The 19032-nt window shown below is 34.9% G+C and overlaps 1 protein-coding gene across 2 annotated transcripts in view; it reads left to right on the top strand.

Annotated features, from left to right (window-relative positions):
* Nucleotides 1-2669: 2669 nt before the first annotated feature.
* LOC138325561 (epithelial cell-transforming sequence 2 oncogene-like) overlaps nucleotides 2670-19032 on the top strand; it is a 53794-nt gene continuing 37431 nt past the window's right edge. For both annotated transcript variants that reach the window (XM_069271323.1, XM_069271313.1), the window contains exons 1-9: nucleotides 2670-2750; nucleotides 6674-6889; nucleotides 8452-8487; nucleotides 12084-12323; nucleotides 12592-12729; nucleotides 13093-13192; nucleotides 13713-13960; nucleotides 15646-15788; nucleotides 17042-17165. In XM_069271323.1, coding sequence (XP_069127424.1) covers nucleotides 6680-6889; nucleotides 8452-8487; nucleotides 12084-12323; nucleotides 12592-12729; nucleotides 13093-13192; nucleotides 13713-13960; nucleotides 15646-15788; nucleotides 17042-17165 — 1239 coding nt within the window. In that variant the 5' untranslated portion in view covers nucleotides 2670-2750; nucleotides 6674-6679. The remainder of the gene's footprint in view (nucleotides 2751-6673; nucleotides 6890-8451; nucleotides 8488-12083; nucleotides 12324-12591; nucleotides 12730-13092; nucleotides 13193-13712; nucleotides 13961-15645; nucleotides 15789-17041; nucleotides 17166-19032) is intronic.

The following is a 19032-nucleotide window of genomic DNA, read 5'->3' as shown; positions in this document are numbered from 1 at the left end:
TCTTCAACGAAATCAGAGCGCTGCTGGAAATAGTCCTCGTCACTTAAGTGATTTTAAAGTTGTTTAGTGTAGTCAATGCTATCCATTGTTTGGGAAAGTTAATGGATATTGAAGATAAAATAAATGTGGGAAGTTCACTTTACATTAATTCTTATTTGTCAAAAATATGCCAAATATCCGGGCTGTTTGAGATAAGAAATGGCTGATGAATTTCCCTCCCTAAATAAAACATGATGAAATGCACTTGCCATTGTTTTGTAGCTGTTCCAACAATGCAACATGCCTATATGTAATTAATATAAAATATGGCTCTGATACACACACAACCTAGATCGGATTAATCCGCGGCGGTTGTTTGTTTACAAGCAGGTGTCTAGGTTACTTTCCAGAGCTATATAATATAGCAAATAAAATGTAGTTCACAAATGTCTTTTTCAATTTTTAAATAAAGTAGACAGTATGAGACCTCGTTCATCAGCATTGTGTAGTAAATAGTCACAAATTTTGATAACTTAAAATCTGAATTTATTTCTTTAACCTTTTTTAATCTATTTTGATGATTTACATTGCTTGTATCTAATGAAACAAGTTAATCGTGATATGTATATTGATAATACTAGCAGTTATATATGTAATTAATGCATATCATTGATGTGTTATTTGTATAACAGATTTTAAAATTTTTAGTAAGATCAGTCAAAACCTACTTTTCCAATGAAATTATATTGTTTCTGAATAAGGTATATTGGGTTCTTACATCCTTATTTTCTAAAAAGCAAGAAACAAATCTGTATTGTTTTCTGATTCATTCAAGCATTGGTGTCACATTTTTTTAACTTCATCGGGGTATGAAAGAAATTTCGTTTGCAAACTGTGCGTTCGAGTAGCGGATTCTTACAATAGTTTGCAACAAACATATTTTATATCCGAGAAAGTTAAAAAAAAATAAAAACATCAATGCTTACAATTATTTTTTCAGACTACTTTATAAAATATCAGTACTTTGATTTCATGTTGGTTAGTCCTGGATTTTTTGTCAGGTCCTCTTGATATTTTTCAGACATTTTTGCGAACGTTTCGCAGTGTTCAGTTCTTCTGACTTGACTTTAAAGTCTTGACGCAGACGTTTACAAACTCTATTTGTTCATTGTGCGTTTATTTTAACTAGCTGCATCCATTTGAAATAAATATCCTCGTGAACAACACAAAAACTTATGATCAGACGGCATTCATCTGATTTATTCCTGGACATTTTGTTGAAGATTCGATATTAGTTATAAGATAATGATTACCTACCATGCACTTAGATCCGTATATATCCTGTGATAAGTTTTCGATTAGTCGCAAAGAAGCTTATTGAAATGTATCGTGTAAATTAAAATGCTGTACAAAGAAACTAATGAACACTGGGCAAAAAAGACTAACATAATTAACTTCATCATAGTTGGCCATGACCAATTTTCAGCAGCAAGTTAATATTTTTCATGTTGTATTAATTTGTCATTGATATTGTGAGATACATGCGTTGTCTGTATTATCGTACTTCTCATCAGCGTGTAATTTCATATCATGGTGTACTCCAGTTTACGATTTGTTTCTCTAAACATTTATATTAAAAACCATATGCTCGAAGAGATAATAGTCCTCTCATATTATACGCAAGTTGTCGGACGCTGACAGGAATCCTCAATTATACTATGATAAAGACCAAAGATGAAAATAACAATAGTAAAAGTAATTAAATTAGTAGATGGAGGATGTGTGTGTCTACTTTCTATGTCCTATTGCTCCGATGTCTCTTTGCTCCAAAATTGTTAAATTGTACCTTGACCTGGATTAGATCTGTCGAGTGAGATCGATGCATTAAAAATCTATTTTTTATAGAATGACACTCTCTATCAAAATCAGGAGCAGACGAATTAGTACTTTTCTTTAATTACAAAAGTTACTTTCTTTACACCATTGTGTCCGATCCTGTTTCGTATATGGCAATAAAATATGTTTAAACTGAAAAACCGATTATACATCAGTTATTATATTCAAATGATGGGTATCGTTTATGCTCTGTCGGCGATGGAGCATATTTGAGAAGATAGATCCACAAAAAATATCTCTAAATGAAATACATTTTTGTACATTTTATAGCGAAAGAAAAAAGTAGTATGATTATTCGTTAATAAGATTTAATTAACATAACGAACGAACGAACATATTTTTATATGAATATTTGCATTCGATTAAATAAAAATGTTTTCAAACAAATATATTCGTGTATTTTTAATAGACATTTAGTTATCGTTTAATTTGAATTTGATTGGTTTAAAACCAACACATCTACATATCACTAAAAGGCCTACTGATAGATTTTAAGTTTAGATAATATAACTGGTTATTTCCGCGGGATATCATTTAAAACTAGGAAATACGATTTTTTTTATTAATTTTAGAAATTAAATAGACTAAATTACATCATAATTGAAAACCTTTCTCTTGCTATAGATTTTTTAACCCGATATGTATGCCGTTCGAAAATTTAACAGTCTTACTTTTATTAGAAAAATCATACACTTGGATATAATTTCTGGTCAGGATCTGTTGAGCGCGGATGTGCAGCCTAACCCATTTCCGGGGTCAATCGTGTTGTAGCAACTACACGTTGCGCATGCTCACACGTAGAGAAAATATGGCGGGCACCTGTGTCAAAGTGGATTAAAAACGCGAAGGCCGAAGGAACATTAGTAAACAAACAGGTATGAGTGCATGGATTTAAAGACTTTCGAAACTGAGAGAGATGTTATAAATATGCATTTCCACAGAAACATAGATAAAACATCCATGTATTTCATAATAAATACCAAACATGTTACTGAGGCGACAAGTGAAATCAAGTTTATTTTGCAGACCAGTCTTGATTAACAACATCCGGTTGACGACTCTTGTTATTAAAAATGAAGTTTATTGCATCGCAAAGAATTAATGAACTTTAAAGCAGACGTACATTTTTTTACAAACAACGACAAATGTAGCAAAAATCATGGTATAAACAGATAATCTGTTTGACTCGTTGAAAAAAGCGAATTCGTGCAAGAGGTCGATTGTAGGGAGCAGTCATTATTTTAGATGTGTTATTATTTTGACAGTAAATTATTTAATATTTTTAGCGTATTTTTAACCTACTGGAGGATTTAGTAAAGAGATGTGTTTTTAAACAAATTATCTTCCTTCCTTCCTTCCAAATAAATGTAAATTTAAAAAAAAAAAAGAATTTATATAGAAATATCTACTGGGTCGCGACCAGTTACCGTGATTTTTTCGAGTTTTTTTAAGGATTTTGTCAAAACTAACGCACAGAAGGCGTTGTAAATCGACATGAATTATCTTTAGTCCAAGATACTTCAGTAACAATAGTCGCTACTTAGTTTTAATAATATGTTTTTTGACGAGACGCCATTTATTTTCACCGCTAATTGGTACAGTTGACGATACCTACAGGACCAGTTACCGTGATTTCAAAATAGAAAAGAAATGCGCTTTTAAAAACATGCTTATAGCACCAAAACTTAGCTTGTGTTTCATTAAAGCACCCAATATCTTTTGGTAAAATAATGTAATCGTAATGCATGGTTATTTTGGGATCCAGTGACTGATCGGCGAAAGCAGCACGAAAAAAGTACTGTTTAAAGGTGCGTTCGATAGGTGACCAGGGAATCACTAAAACAGGATTCAGCTCCGGGCAGGAGTAAATTTAGACAAACAAAGGTGTAGACGATCTAAAACTTACAGAAATTCACTAAATACAAATTATCCATGCATGCCCGATCGGTAACTTGCCGTATATACCCATTATTTTGCATACTTTGACCTACTTTGATGCAGACGATTTTTGAAAACGACTGACCAACAAAATAAACGATGATTTCATGAAATTTCAGGATATATATGCAAGTGAGTCATGATTTCAAGCTATTCCCCGCTATGATTTAGTGTTGCAAACTTTGATTTCAAAAGAAAAACGTAGATTTGTGAGCAATATCGACTGCAAATGAACAATTTTTTGTTGAATGAACACTTGCCTGGCCACCGTGATTTAGCTGTTTAAAAGAATCCAAAAAATAGTGCGGGAGATAGAGCGTGCGCAGAAATCACGGTAATTGGTACATCACGGTAACTGGTCGCGACCCAGTATAGGAAGTTTTGATCAACCTGAGAACTACTCCAACAATGCTAGAGGTATAGCACCACGAGACACTTTTGGAACATTACGTCGTGTCCAACCTCTAACTTCAGATAGGCCATTTACCCGATGCTGAGGGTAACATTTTCAAAGTTTGGATTGTGACAATATAAAACGTTTAAATCATATTTAAATCGTCATCAATGTCAAATACCTACATCTTTTTCATAAATCAACAAGTATTTTGACAAAACCAGCCGTAAAATCCATCTAAAACAAATATTTACATCTCCTAACGTAAACTTTCATGACCCAGACAAAACTTCATGATGAAAGCGATCCAGCCGGTAAATAGAAAAAACAAATTGCAAAGTCCCCAAATTGCTTGATACTTTCATTCTGCCCTCTTGAATTCACATTCCGTTTTTTATAGTAACCAGCCGCCTATTTAAAACTAGGTCAAAGTCTTATGGAAGGAATTCATCATATCTAATCGGCTAAAATACTGTTTTATGAGGCCTCAAGTTATGGTTTTCCTAGATAAATGGGATAATTATTACCTAAACTGCAAGTACACATCAATATTATCACTGTTAGAGCAAGAAATATTGATATTATTGCACTTTTCCTTCCGCTTTCATCTGACGTCGGAAGCTGCATCAAAGAAATAGGCCTTCGGAAATGAGAGCATACCTGTCAACCCTCCCGGATTCTCCGGGAATCTCCCGGAATTTCTAAACACCCTACGGAATCTCCCACACTCGCTAAATCTCCTGGAATCTCCCGGTTTTTCCCCATAGTAAGAAGAAAATCCAATATCCCGTCAAATAATTCCCCTTTCAGAGCCCAAGGTAATGCTATCGGACCATGGTCAGGACTGTGCGATTAATTAGTGTCACCTCAGTTGATAGTTATCGCCAGCGGCATGTGGCTTACCCTAAAAATCACACACCTCTGCTTTACCTGTGTTACTGTCCAGGTGTTACCTGGCTCACTTTATCGTAACAAGTTGCTGGAATTTCTACATATACTTGACAAAATTTGTGTAAGAGACATTAGTTAGCAATAATTGAAATTTCTTCCGAGCCAAGTGGACAATGTTTGTCAATATTAAAAATGGTTTTAAATACGAATGCTACTGGACTGACGTTACCGGAAATGGTTCATGAATACGGAGTTGAAATTAGTCTACATGGTATCTGATAAACACATATTTTCAGGAAAAGACTCTATACATACCATATTATTTAGATTTAAAAATGTTTTGCAACACCTAGTGAATCGTAGCGGTTTTGTTATCGTCACAAAATTTAAGTACGAAACTTACTGTTGACTGAACATGGCGCAGTCACGTGACTATCACGTGATGAAGCATCCTGCTTCACTACAAAATGGCTTAAATCTAATAGTGCCTTTGCCCAAAACCGCAAGTAATGAATCCTTCTCACTGATAAATCCTTGCAATTGATAAATGATTTAAAGGTCCACTACCTTTCTGAAACCACTTTTAATTCAAAAGATGGTAATGCAAAACAAGAGTGAAAATTTTGAAAAGTCGAAAAAGTTGTTTGCTTACTGAAACTCAGCCTCGACACTCTAGGGGTTACAATCATGTGTGTTATATCCATAACATAAATTATGCAGGAAATCTTGTATTGTACGTTGTAACTTTATTTAAGGATTAACCTCTTACTTTGCTTAGTTTATGAGATGATAAAACCAATGGAGCACGAGGTAAATTGCGTTTACGTAGAATTTACCGACTGCTCCATTGGGTTTATCATCTCATAAACTAAGCAAAATAATTAAGAGGTTAATCCTTATATTTACAATAATTTCTTTAAACATTAAAATCAACTAAAACGTCAGATACAATCATTTACCTGTGCTATTCGCCGTCAGATTTATACTGCCGTCATTTTGATTCATGCACAACAGCCATTCAAAAAAGCGTGCCGTTGACTGACCACTTTATCCTGCCCTTATTTTTCATGACGTCACAAAAAATAATTCTCATATTTCAGTTATTTATTCATGTCAAATAGCAATAATTCATTAAAAAACATAAATGCATTTTATTGTATGTCTCCGATTGTCTCGTACATGTGTTATTTGTTGAGATTGGCATGTGATTTAGTGGAATGGCAAAGGAAGTCCGTCAATGTATACAAGTATTCATACGCACCGAATCGTGTCATGTTCTACACTCAATTTATTGGGAAATAAACAGATTTGCCCCAACATAGTTTATCGATACAGAAACAGTGGCAATTGTAAATATAGTGCTGTAATAACCTCATCTCAGTCTCAGACCATTAATATATCTTTTCTAATAACTCTTATAAATGTTATTGTTGTTTTTAAGAAAGTTTAGATTTTTGTTTCGGAAAGGTATTGGACTTTTAAGGATTGTTATTGGGGAATTAAAACCATATTGACATAATGTGTTTCTTATTTGGTAGTATATTTTTAACCAAACATGATATTTAATTGTCCCAGATCAAGATGGCAGATGAGGCTGAAATAAACACTAGATCAAGGAAGTTGAAAGCAACGTCCACTCGACATCTGACCAAAAATGACAAGAAAATTCTTGGTCAGAATACAGAGAGAAAGAAGGAAGTTGTGGCCTCTCAGGAGAAATACAGCACCAACAAAATGAGGACGTACAACAGTGCTTGGACACCGGTGGTTCACAAACCCTCCAACGAAACGGTAATTAATTAGATAGAGAGACATCTGTCATCTTATTATTGTTGTCTACTGAGACATTTTATCTTATGTTGCAATTTTGAGTCTAGTGGTGGCAGTTGGCTGTTTTTCCACTGGCTCCATTGGTTATTTTGAGATGATAAACATGTAAAATGATGTTGTCTGAGTATGATTTTAATTAGTCCCAGCAAAAAGGATATATGATGTCACAATCACTTGAAGATTGGACTATAATCATACTCAAATGACATAATTTATATCTTGAAACCCTTATATTATTCAAGCCTCAAGCTCTGGCTCAAACCTCCTGTCTGACTATATATACCGTATTTGACCCAATAAGCGCCCAGGGCGTTTAAAAAATTGAAAAAGTGCCGAATACGGTATGTATTTTTGCTATTCATAATCATTATGATAAACGGAAGGATGGTAGAATTTTAAACTTGACAATTAATAATATAATGATATATGTTTATAATGAAACGATGATAAGAGAAAAGGTAATAAAAATGTTTTATGGTATGTGCCAGTAGTTGTACAGTGTAACTTCCCGAAACCGAACCTCTTGAAACCGATCACCTCTAGAAACTGAACATGGATGTCATGTACGGAATGAATTCTTCTTTATTAATAGTAAGTAAAACTTCCCAAAACCGATCCCTCCAATTCCGAATACCGGACCGATTTTGAGATCAGAATAGTCAAATGTAACTAAAATACAATTTTGAAAACCGGCCTTACCTGAACGACACCGATAGTTTGCATTGAGGTCAGATCACTAACCATGAAATACACACGTACCTGTGTCCATAGTTGTCGCATGCCATGTCCTGGGGCATGCATACAGGTCTGAAGGCTATAGGTATATGTACACGGTAATTATACCAGAGATGGTGGTGTAATTATTTAATCATGTCTATTGTTTAGATATTTAACGAAGGTCTACCACGTGTACTGGCGGTTTGTTTAATTGTAGGTTTGTTTACTGCTAAGTTAGTAATAAACAGCAAGTTTCGTATTCAATTTTAAGAGTCTTATACGGGTTACTTATTTACTTAATATGTACATGTAGTTGTCAGATAACATAAATTATCTGAATGAAAAAACTAAAGCCATGTATTGTTTTGTCATATAATGCCCGGCATCAACTGACTATCGTGTAATTATAGACCATATTTATTTGATTATTGACGTAACCGGAAGCGATCGGCCATAGTTCAGATGAGAACATCCCCAAGATTATTCACGCAACTAACTACGTTTATAAGCTGTAACAAAGTTAAAATTGTTGTAATCCATTCCTTTTAATTATATGATTTTCTCTTTTGTGATAACATTTACATTAACAATTAATATCGGTCGGTTATAACGAACACTAGGCAGTACAGTATAATGTTGAAAACGACTTCCGATCAATAAAATCCGGATCATATTGATCAATATTCAGTTCACTTCTCCTAACGGAACCCTCTTTAAACCGGCCGAAATTCTATGCACCAACCATGATCGGATTAGGGAAGTTCCACTGTGCTATACTTTTGTTTCATTGATTATTTCTTTTCCAGATATTTCATGAAAGACGTGACCTTGTTTCTCATTGGGTAAGCATCAGTACATCATCCTCATTGGTATATTCTTACCTTTGTCAGAAAACATGCAGTAGTAAATTTTCTGACCTTAATAAATACTTGCATCACCTAAATAAATTACTTGCATTAACTTCATAACTTTAATTGTATCTAAAGGCAGAGCTTCAGGTGGACGGTGCGCCAGCGCCAATCCTGCATAGTTTTTGAAAATGAAGCACAATATTCCTTTTGCATGCTCCAATCGATGCAATGCAAATATAAGCTAAAACGAGAGAAATTGCAGTCCGCAAGTTTGTTCCCATTCCGTAAAATCATGTAACCAGAGGTGGCACATGGAGAGTTCTTTAGCTTGTCAGATTGATCCTGAAGGAATGTTAGCATGTGTAAATTTGTCATTTGTTTCGAAAAATGATCCCCTGTTTTTGACTCGGATTGGCCCGATGACCCATGCTCATGTAAAATTATCTGAAGCTCTGTATAGGTCATTGTGATTCAAAGTCAATTGAAAAGTTGATTTATTACAACTTCAAATTTTGGAATAGTTCTTGACCATATTTACTTGGATTATTTTAAGATATAATGATGATGAACACTTATAATATTCATGAGTCACTTCAAAATGAGGCCAAATATTTTTAACCTTTAATTCAAATGTGTATGCCTAGGTGACGTAATTGGTCCTTCAATTTTTGATGCTGTGAAACAGCATTCTTAGGTACGCTCGGCAAGCCTGTGCACATCAAAACAATGGAACCACTCCACGTTGAAAATGAAAAGTTGTTTTGTTCATTTCATGTAATACTTGATGGTATGAAAAAATAAAACCCCTATATTCAAAACCACAGTCATTGAATTTGTACATCCATATACAACATGGATGGAGTGTTTTAAGTGTTCAGTTGGGACTCTATGATTTTTGTATTACTCCAAGATCAGTAGTCTCCTAAAAATCACGAATTGAACAACACCTTCTTCGCTGTCTTCCTCTGCGGCAGACTTTCAGTGGATTTTGGATTGTGTATGTTTATTTAAAGTTTACGTAATTCATGCTACTGATCAATTATTGTAATCAAATGTTTGTAAGATAACTGCAAAAGAAAGTTCTTAAAATGCTTATAAAGTTTTATGTGTTGGTTGCATTGACGAACTATATGATATCTGATGATATCATTGCGCAGTAAAAGTTAATAATTTTGAGTACGTGTTTCCTCCCTTGATCTGTGACGTGGAGTTGTGTCTTTTGTTTATCGACAACTGCATTATATTGAAAGGGAAAAAGTACAAAATTTATCAACATAAACTTACAAAATATAATGATAATATAGATCTATATATGTACGAGCAACTTAAAGTGACAAATGAACTTATATTGCCGTGTAATGTACGATAGCCTTATGAAGACTTGCTAAAGTCCAATGTATTGCATGAAGTTTTCTTGATGTTAGCGTTCTTATGAATTCAAAAGAAATTTGGGTGTTATAAGTAACCAAATAATGTACCTTTTACTTTGTAAAAGTATATGGCCATTATTTATTATAAGTCAAAAGTCGGCAAAGCAAAACTCACGATATTTAAAATGTTCTGCACGATAATAAAAAATCATAATATTTCGCCAACCACTTACTATCAGGCTTACGAAGACTTGCTAAAGTCTGATACATTACACGAAGTTTTCTTGATGTTAACGGCTAGCGTTCTTGTGAATTTAAATAAAGAATTATGAAAAAAATGATACTCAGATTCTGAATGGTTTCATTGGTGTTGAAATTATTATTTCAGAAATGATTAAGATGTAAAAATTTATCACAATTATTTCAAGAAAATGAGTTATTTAACTCATTGTTCCTGAAAAACTTTAAACATCAATAAAATAAATATAGTATACCTTAAATATATTTTGTTAAACTCCAAAATTCAACACTGCACACTTAGTATACTAAATTCAATATTTGAATGAAAAACCAATTTCTTTTTTCCTTTGTTTGAGTCCTTCATTTACAGCATCCTATAAGTGGCCTTGGCACTTTGATTAACTGCTTAAGGGAAATAAACCCTGTTTTTCATTCACTAACATATCAGAAATATCACAATGTATTGAAATTTTAAATTTTGGCAATTTGCTATTGATTGACTGATCGGTCAACAAGATGGCCGACCAGCCGCCATCTTGGATTTTGATAGTTAAAGTTTGTTACCGCTATTTCTCAGAAAGTATTGAAGGGATTGTTCTCAAATTTCATATGTAGGTTCCTCTTGGACCCTAGTTCTGCATATTACATTTTGGGACTGATCGGTCAACAAGATGGCCGACCAGCCGCCATCTTGGATTTTGATAGTTAAAGTTTGTTACCGCTATTTCTCAGAAAGTATTGAAGGGATTGTTCTCAAATTTCATATGTAGGTTCCCCTAGGACCCTAGTAGTGCATATTGCATTTTGGACTGATCAGTCAACAAGATGGCTGCCAGGTAGCCATCTTGGATTTTGATAGTTAAAGTTTGTTACCGCTATTTCTCAAAATTTCATATGTAGGTTCCCCTAGGACCCCAGTTGTGCATATTGCATTTTGGGACTGATCGTCAACAAGATGGCCGCCAGGTAGCCATCTTGGATTTTGATAGTTAAAGTTTGTTACCGCTATTTCTCAGAAAGCACTGAAGGGATCTTTCTCAAATTTCATATGTAGGTTCCCCTAGGACCCCAGTTGTGCATATTGCATTTTGGGACTGATCGGTCAACAAGATGGCCGACCGGTGGCCATCTTGGATTTTGATAGTTAAAGTTTGTTACCGCTATTTCTCAGAAAGTATTGAAGGGATTGTTCTCAAATATCATATGTATGTTCCTCTAGGACCCTAGTTCTGCCTATTGCATTTTGCGACCACCATCTTGGATTTTGATAGTTTAAAGTTTGAAAAGCAGAAAAAAGAATTGTAAGTTTGAAAAGCAGAGAAAAGATCCCTCTTTCATTTGTCAGACATAGATCAATCTTTGGTGGGCGCCAAGATCCCTCTGGGATCTCTTGTAATTTGATCTAGTTTGATCTGTGTATAATGATGATGAACACTTATAATATTCATGAGTTACTTGTAAATGAGGCCAAATATTTTTAAGCTTTAGCTTAAATGTGAATGCCAAGGTAATGTAATATGGTCCTTCACGTTTTAACTGCTTAAGGGGAGATAAATCCTGTTTTTCATTCTCTAACATATCAGATATATTACAATGTTTAAAGATGCTCCACCGTCGACAGAGAATAAATGATATTCATCATTTGAACAATAATTGGTGTTTAATTGTGTATATATATGTCTAATTAACATAAAAATAACATAAAATAATATGTTTTGCCTATGGTGCATGTGCAATCAATATTTCATTCCATATAGGATATAGTGAGACAGATTTTTTTCGGGATGCAATTAATTATTTTTTGTTTTTAACTTGAAGTAAAATTAGAAGCTCAAACTTTTCAATGGTGGTAATGGTGTAAAGTAAGTAACTTTTGTAACTGAAGGAAAAATACTAAATCGTCTGGTCCTGTTTTTGATAGTGGAAAAAATACCATTTGTCGGCGGTTGAGCATCTTTAAATTTTTATTTGATCTAGTTTGATCTGTGGTCGGACTCCCAGAGGAAGAGGTTTTTTGACGTAGTGTTCCAGCAGTGTCGACGTAACCAGTACAAGTTTGTACAGCAGTGGTTCCAAGAGCGAGTTCCCCTTCAACATCTCGACTTCACCACAGTACTGCCGCGCTTCCTCAGTGTCTACATCTTCTCTTTCCTTGAGCCCCAGAGTCTGTGCAGAGCAGGACAGGCAAGCTGGCATTGGAAGTTTCTAACAGCACAGGTAATTTACTGAACTTTAACTCATTCTTCCCTGAAATATCATAATGGAATGGTCCAGTCTTTGATCTGCAAGAGCCTAAATGTGTCTTTCGGAGTGAATGAGTTAAAACAGCATGGAGATAATTATAATAAAGTATGCTGTCTGTACTCATTTTTGATGCATTCTTGTAACTGTTGCGATATAAGGAAGCTAAGATTTTATGAAAGAGAAACAGAAAAATGAAAGTTACCTCATGGGAATTTTATAAAGAAATGACTGATTTTTGTAGGACGAAATATGGATGCCGAAATGTTTGAAGTATGGCTGGATGCTACCTTATAGACCTCCAAAAAATGAGTATGGAGCTTGGAAACAACATTACGTGATGTGTGCTCACTCACAAGGCTATATCCCGGCTAATGATGTGGTAAGATTGTTGATATTTCTCTTCATTCCCTATATATATACAAACCCATTGTATCGTCACATACACAAAATGTTTGCTAGATCAGCATGGTTTTCATTCATATTAGTATTATGAATATGCAATGACCCCAAGTATTAATGAAATTATTATGATTTTTTTTTTAAAAGACACTTTTGATAATAATTAAAATCCTTGTATAAAATCTCTAACTATGAAATTGTTTGTAAAACCATCATTAAGCAGGACATAAAAATGCTTATACTGACTTTGAATGAAATTATTAATCTTCAGAATGTTTCTGGAAATATTTCATGAGTATAACATGTAGAAATCTTGATGGTGAACATATTGCTTTATTTACAGAACTCCAGTGGTGGTATGGGCGTACATCAAACTCCCTGTGTGTCTACAAAGAGGTCAAAATCACCAACGAAATCTGGCCGTCTCTCACCCACCTCCAGTCGTAAGTAAACTTATATTCCTACTAATTTAAAAATCTCCTTTTAAACCAATACTGATTAATAGGATTCCATAACGACATGGCTTTATAAGATCTATAGAAACTTGAGCCATTACCCAATTGATCACTTAAATTGTTTGTCCTTCCATAAAACTTGTAAAATGGCTAAGATTAAAAGTTAAAACCTTTGAGGGTCAAATATTAAAGTTAAGGTCATGTAACTTCCAAAGGTCATGGTCAGTAGGCATTGTATCAAGTACGTTACTGAAATTTTGCCACAGCCATGAGAATAGGTGTGGTTTACCTGAGTGGCATGTTGAGAGTTCCTTGTGGTAAACCTGAATCCACATACCGGTGATATTCATCAAGTTATTCCATGATGTAAATTTTCATTTTACCTGTAGTTTCATATCTAACCATAGAAAATAAAATATTACTGAACTTGAATTGCTATTCAACAAATTAAAAGCTCATTGCCCTTCACCTAATTACAGCCCTAACTTTTCTTGTTTGTCATTACCAGGACGTAACATGGATGTCCGACCACCTTGGGTTGGTGTGTCAAAGAAACCCAAAGACTTAGATAAATCCTTCCATGCATTCCTTCACGGTTTCAATCCCAACGACCCAAACATCCCCAAGTCAGCCCTTATCCTCCATAACAAGTGGGGAATCCCAAAGAAACACCATGAACAAGCACTGAGCAAGTCCCAGGACTTTGAGCTAGGACTTGATTCATACAAGAGAAAGGATGGCCACAGGACTCTTACAGTATGTTGACTTTTTTCAATATTTGAAAAGTTATGTTGGAGTCATTTCTTTGAAAGATCGAAAAGAAATTTTCTGAATTTCTTATCAGTGTGAAAATATAAACAAAAATGAATTTCTTTGTACAGTAAACCAATTTCCTTTTGCGTGCCAAATACTTTCGCAAATTTTACGATCCAAGTAAATTCGCAAAAGTTTATCTCTAAGAATTAACATTTACCTCATTGATTCTGATAAGAATTTCCGGACAATTTTTAAATCTGTAAATGTAAATCTTCGTAAACTTGTTTTGAAGTGGGTCAAATAATTTAGAATTTTAGAAATAATGAATATCTGATGCCGATTTTTTTCAGGATAATAATGTGACATTGTCAGATGTCACAAAACTAGATGGTCAAGTAAGTTATTCACCAGAGACCCAACAGCATGTCATTGTTAGACTATCTAATGTCTGCTAATGTAGTGATCCAAGTTATCTTCCTTAGTTCTAAGTGACCACCCTTAATATATATATGTTCATTTTAACTTTAACTATAATAACTCAGTTTAATATTACACACTTGTTTGATCTAAAGTAAGATTAGTACATCAATAACAATATCAAATCATTGGTTCTCCATATCAATTTATTGTTTTACATAATTTTTTATGGGAGTTGTGGGATTAGGGGTTGGGAACCTAAATCGTATACAAAAAATGGTTGAAAAGCTGCTTACATAATAAAATAAAAATATTACACAATTTATAGAGTTAGGTGTTTGATTTTTTTTTCTATAATAGTCTTTTAATCCCATTTTTAGTTGAAGTTGAGGATGGAGGGTAGGGGGAAGGGAAAACAGATCATGTGTAAAAAAAAACTGTATGTAATGTTCATTGATGAAATATGGGGATAACTTGGATTGTAACTTTTGTAAAGTGTTTTATGTAATAAAATTTCAATCAATTAGATTCATAAAGTTTTGGCAATTTATATATTTGAATTGCAATACTACTTTATGTATGGTACATTGTACAATATATGATAAGCTCATAACAACTTAAACAACCAGAATTTTGTTCTATTAATGTAACTCGAGCATGTTATATTGATCCTAATTTATCAATATCATTAAAATTTTATTTTTTAATTTTTGTTTTTCTCAAATTTTATATCTTGAAATTTTTTGTTCATATTAATTTCGCAAGCTATCTTCAGTGCATGGCTAATTCTTATTCCCTGTAATAAATACCAGAGATCAACTTGAAAAGACACAGACTTTAGTAAATCACTCAATGTTTTGGTATTGTATTTCTTGATCCCTCTATAGAATCTTTAGTTGATGTAGTGATTTGATCACAAAAAAGACTACATATGTTGTTTTACATTTAACCTGTCTAAGTTAACAGGAATATGTCACCATTTACCCCTTAAGACACATTTAGATTTGTCTAGTTAAATACTAGATTAGTCCATTTTGAAATTTTAGGGATGAAAAAAAAAATATCCATCAAACAAAACCAAAAAAAAAACAAAAAAAACCCAAAAAAAAACAATTTAGGGATGAATGAGGTAATGAAAAAAACCACTGATGGTTATGGGTAATATTTAAGATGAAGTTGTGAAAGTTTTCTTCCATGGAGCAGTGTAGATATGCTAAATTATAGAGCTATAATATGTTTTTAAATGATCACTCTACTCTGTTTACTAGTCCGGCGAAGACTACGACCTGAAGCGCTTGTCACAGAGGAAGTCACTGAGGGACACAATGGATTTAGTTAATATGGAAGAACATCGTGTAAAACAGCTTGTGGATACAGAATGGTACCCTCCTCATAGGACACGAGTACAAAAGTAAGTTCCCCTTGTCTGGCCCCACTTCTCACAGGACACAAATACAAAAGTAAGTTCCCCTTGTCTGGCCCCACTCCTCACAGGAAACAAATACAAAAGTAAGTTCCCCTTGTCTGGCCCCTCTCCTCATAAGACAAGAGTACAAAAGTAAGTACCCCTTGTCTGGCCCCACTCCTCACAGGACACAAATACAAAAATAAGTTCCCCTTGTCTGGCCCCACTCCTCACAGGACACAAATGCAAAAGTAAGTTCCCCTTGTCTGGCCCCACTCCTCACAGGACACAAATACAAAAGTAAGTTCCCCTTGTCTGGTCCCACACCTCATAGGACACGAGTACAAAAGTAAGTTCCCCTTGTCTGGCCCCACTCCTCACAGGACACAAGTACAAAAATAAGTACCCCTTGTCTGGCCTCACTCCTCAAAGGACACAAGTATTAAAGTAAGTACCCCTTGTCTGGCCCCAATCTTCAAAAGGTACAAATATAAAAGTAAGTATCCCTTGTCTGGCCCCACTTTCCACTGGACACGAGCACAAAAGTAAGTACCCCTTGTCTGGCCCCACTCTCCACTGGACATGAATACAAAAGTAAGTACCCCTTGTCTGGCCCCACTCTCCACTTGACACGAGTACAAAAGTAAGTACCCCTTGTCTGGCCCCACTTTCCACTGGACACGATCACAAAAGTAAGTACCCCTTGTCTGGCCCCACTCTTCACTGAACCGAGTACAAAAGTAAGTACCCCCTGTCTGGCTCCACTCTTCACTGGATACGAGTACAAAAGTAAGTACCCCTTGTCTGGCCCTACTCTCCACTGGACAAGAGTACAAAAGTAAGTACCTCTAGTCTGGCCTCACTCCTCATAGGACACAAGTACAAAAGTAAGTACCCCTTGTCTGGCCTCACTCCTCATAGGACACACGTGCAAAAAGTATGTACCCTTGTCTGGTCCCAATCCTCACAGGACACAGATACAGACGCAAGTACCCCAATTGTCTGGTCCCAATCCTCACAGGACACAGATACAGACGTAAGTACCCCAAGTGTCTGGTCCCAATTTTCACAGGACACAGATACAAAAGTAAGTTCCCCTTGTCTGGCCTCACTCCTCCTTTGTCTTACTTTAAATTTTAGGTACATATTTTGACTCATTCACCCCTGAAGGACTAGAGTAGTCTATTATGAAATTGCATGGGTGAGTGAGATAAAATAACTGTTTCTGAAGCTATAAGTACTGTTTGTGTCACCCACAGGCCCGATATGACCAAAGGCGTATATCCCTACAACATCAACCAGGCTGAGTCTGACCCCAGAGGTCAACTGAAGGTTGAGAAGCCCCGAGTAGTCTTCATCTCCTCAAGGGTTCCTGCTGCTGATGTAAGTCTTCATGTAGTGATTTATAAATTATGTTTCTTTTCCACACCAGTGGTGTTCTGATTGATCGGGATCGTCGAGTATCATTGGTTTGGGGTGTTTGACCAATTAATCGAGTAAGAAATGTGTAATCGAGTTTCATCGGGATTGTCCAACATCATGATAAACGAAAGTGTGTAATTAGCCAATCAGTAAAACATGCAAGACATGTCATAGAACACTTGTCGTAATCAATCGCTTGTCTGTGTTGTCGCTCATTTCAAATATGAATCGTCTAAATAAACTGAAGAGCACATACGCATACGCAGAAATATAATTGTTCAGAGGAGTATGCTTATATTTGAGAAAACATAATTAAACCACCAGAGAACATGGGGCAGCATGTGTAGAAGAAAGTTTGTATGATTTCCTGGAAAATGTACACAGTCTTCAGTGTGACCAAAGACAAATATAATCGATTTTAATCGATCATCGATTAGTTACACAAAACTGATGATCGATCATGAAATTGCAACCGATTCCCAACACTATTCCACAGCTTACGGACCTTAAAGATTAATTTATTATTTTGTTTGTGATTTATTCCTTGAATCGCCAATGGTCACTCACCAACCTACCAGGTTTGGTCTTAAAGGAAGAAAGAGTTGCTGGTATCCTATTTACTGCCAGTCATTTGAGGATATGTCATGTTTACAAAATAAAGTAAGGCTAGGGTACCCAGAAAAAATGCAACAACCGCCAGTCAGAAACTTTTAATTGCAGCACTACCTGTAGAGGGCTAGTGGTAGAATATTTGGTTACCACTTGGCCACTGCTACTTGTCTGTCACAACCTGTCATTGCATCATATTTTACTTACCAGTATCTTAATGGTTGTATGTTAAAACTGTTTCTTTGATATACTTGTAAGTACAATGATATTATGAAATCTGTAGTATTGAAACCAACTTTAAAGCTGACAATGCAAGTTAAAAACAATCAGTTGAAATTAAAAAAATATATATATTAACGAAATATTTTTTTTTCAAAATTTTTTTCTGAGACATCCCCTAGTTATGACAGTGTGGTATCTAAGGAAGTGGCAGCCATTTTTCTTTTGCTCTGCTTAGTAACCTTCACTGGCCAACCCCCTATATAAAGCACGGGACACTTGACACACGTGTATCATTCCAAACATGTCTTGTCTCAGATACACATGGCCCGATATTGCAAATAACAATGTCAAATTGAAAATAAACACTGCACTCACCTGACAATATTTCATTGAAGTAATAGATGAATGTGTTGTTAGCTATATCCCAACATATGTCCAATACGAACATTAAAAAAACTTCAATATACACTAAGTTTTACACGTACATGTACAACGACACGTGTGTGTCCTTGATAGTTATCGCTCGTTCGGGTGAGGTACGTAGTCACGTGTATATGGTCAGTTGAGTGCATCGGGTACGATGATATACGTGGAGATATGTGAACGGATTATTGTTCGGATTTCTATTCACTTGCGTTGGAATTTTATTTTGAGAAGTATCTGAATGACAACTTAGAGGAGTTGACATGTTTTCATGCTAAAAAAAGTCCCATATAGTTTTACAGGTGAGGGTTTTGTTTACCTATTTGTAGTTATATAACCTGTGGACTGCTAGGTGTATAGGTACATGAATGAGCGCGCGTGTGTCGATTCACGCGCTTTATATAAGGGTCGGCGAGTCGTTGGAATGTAAAACAAAAATGGCTGTCCTCAACTGGGGAATGTCTAATAAACGATTCTTGAAAAAACGAGTATACTTATTTGAAAAAAAAATCATTTTAATAATTTTAACTTGCATTGTCAGCTTTAAGGCAAATGTATTATGAAATATCATTTC

This window comes from Argopecten irradians, chromosome 1 (genome assembly GCF_041381155.1).
Source record: "Argopecten irradians isolate NY chromosome 1, Ai_NY, whole genome shotgun sequence".
NCBI lineage: Eukaryota > Metazoa > Mollusca > Bivalvia > Pectinida > Pectinidae > Argopecten > Argopecten irradians.
This window is presented reverse-complemented; position numbering and strand designations above follow the sequence as displayed.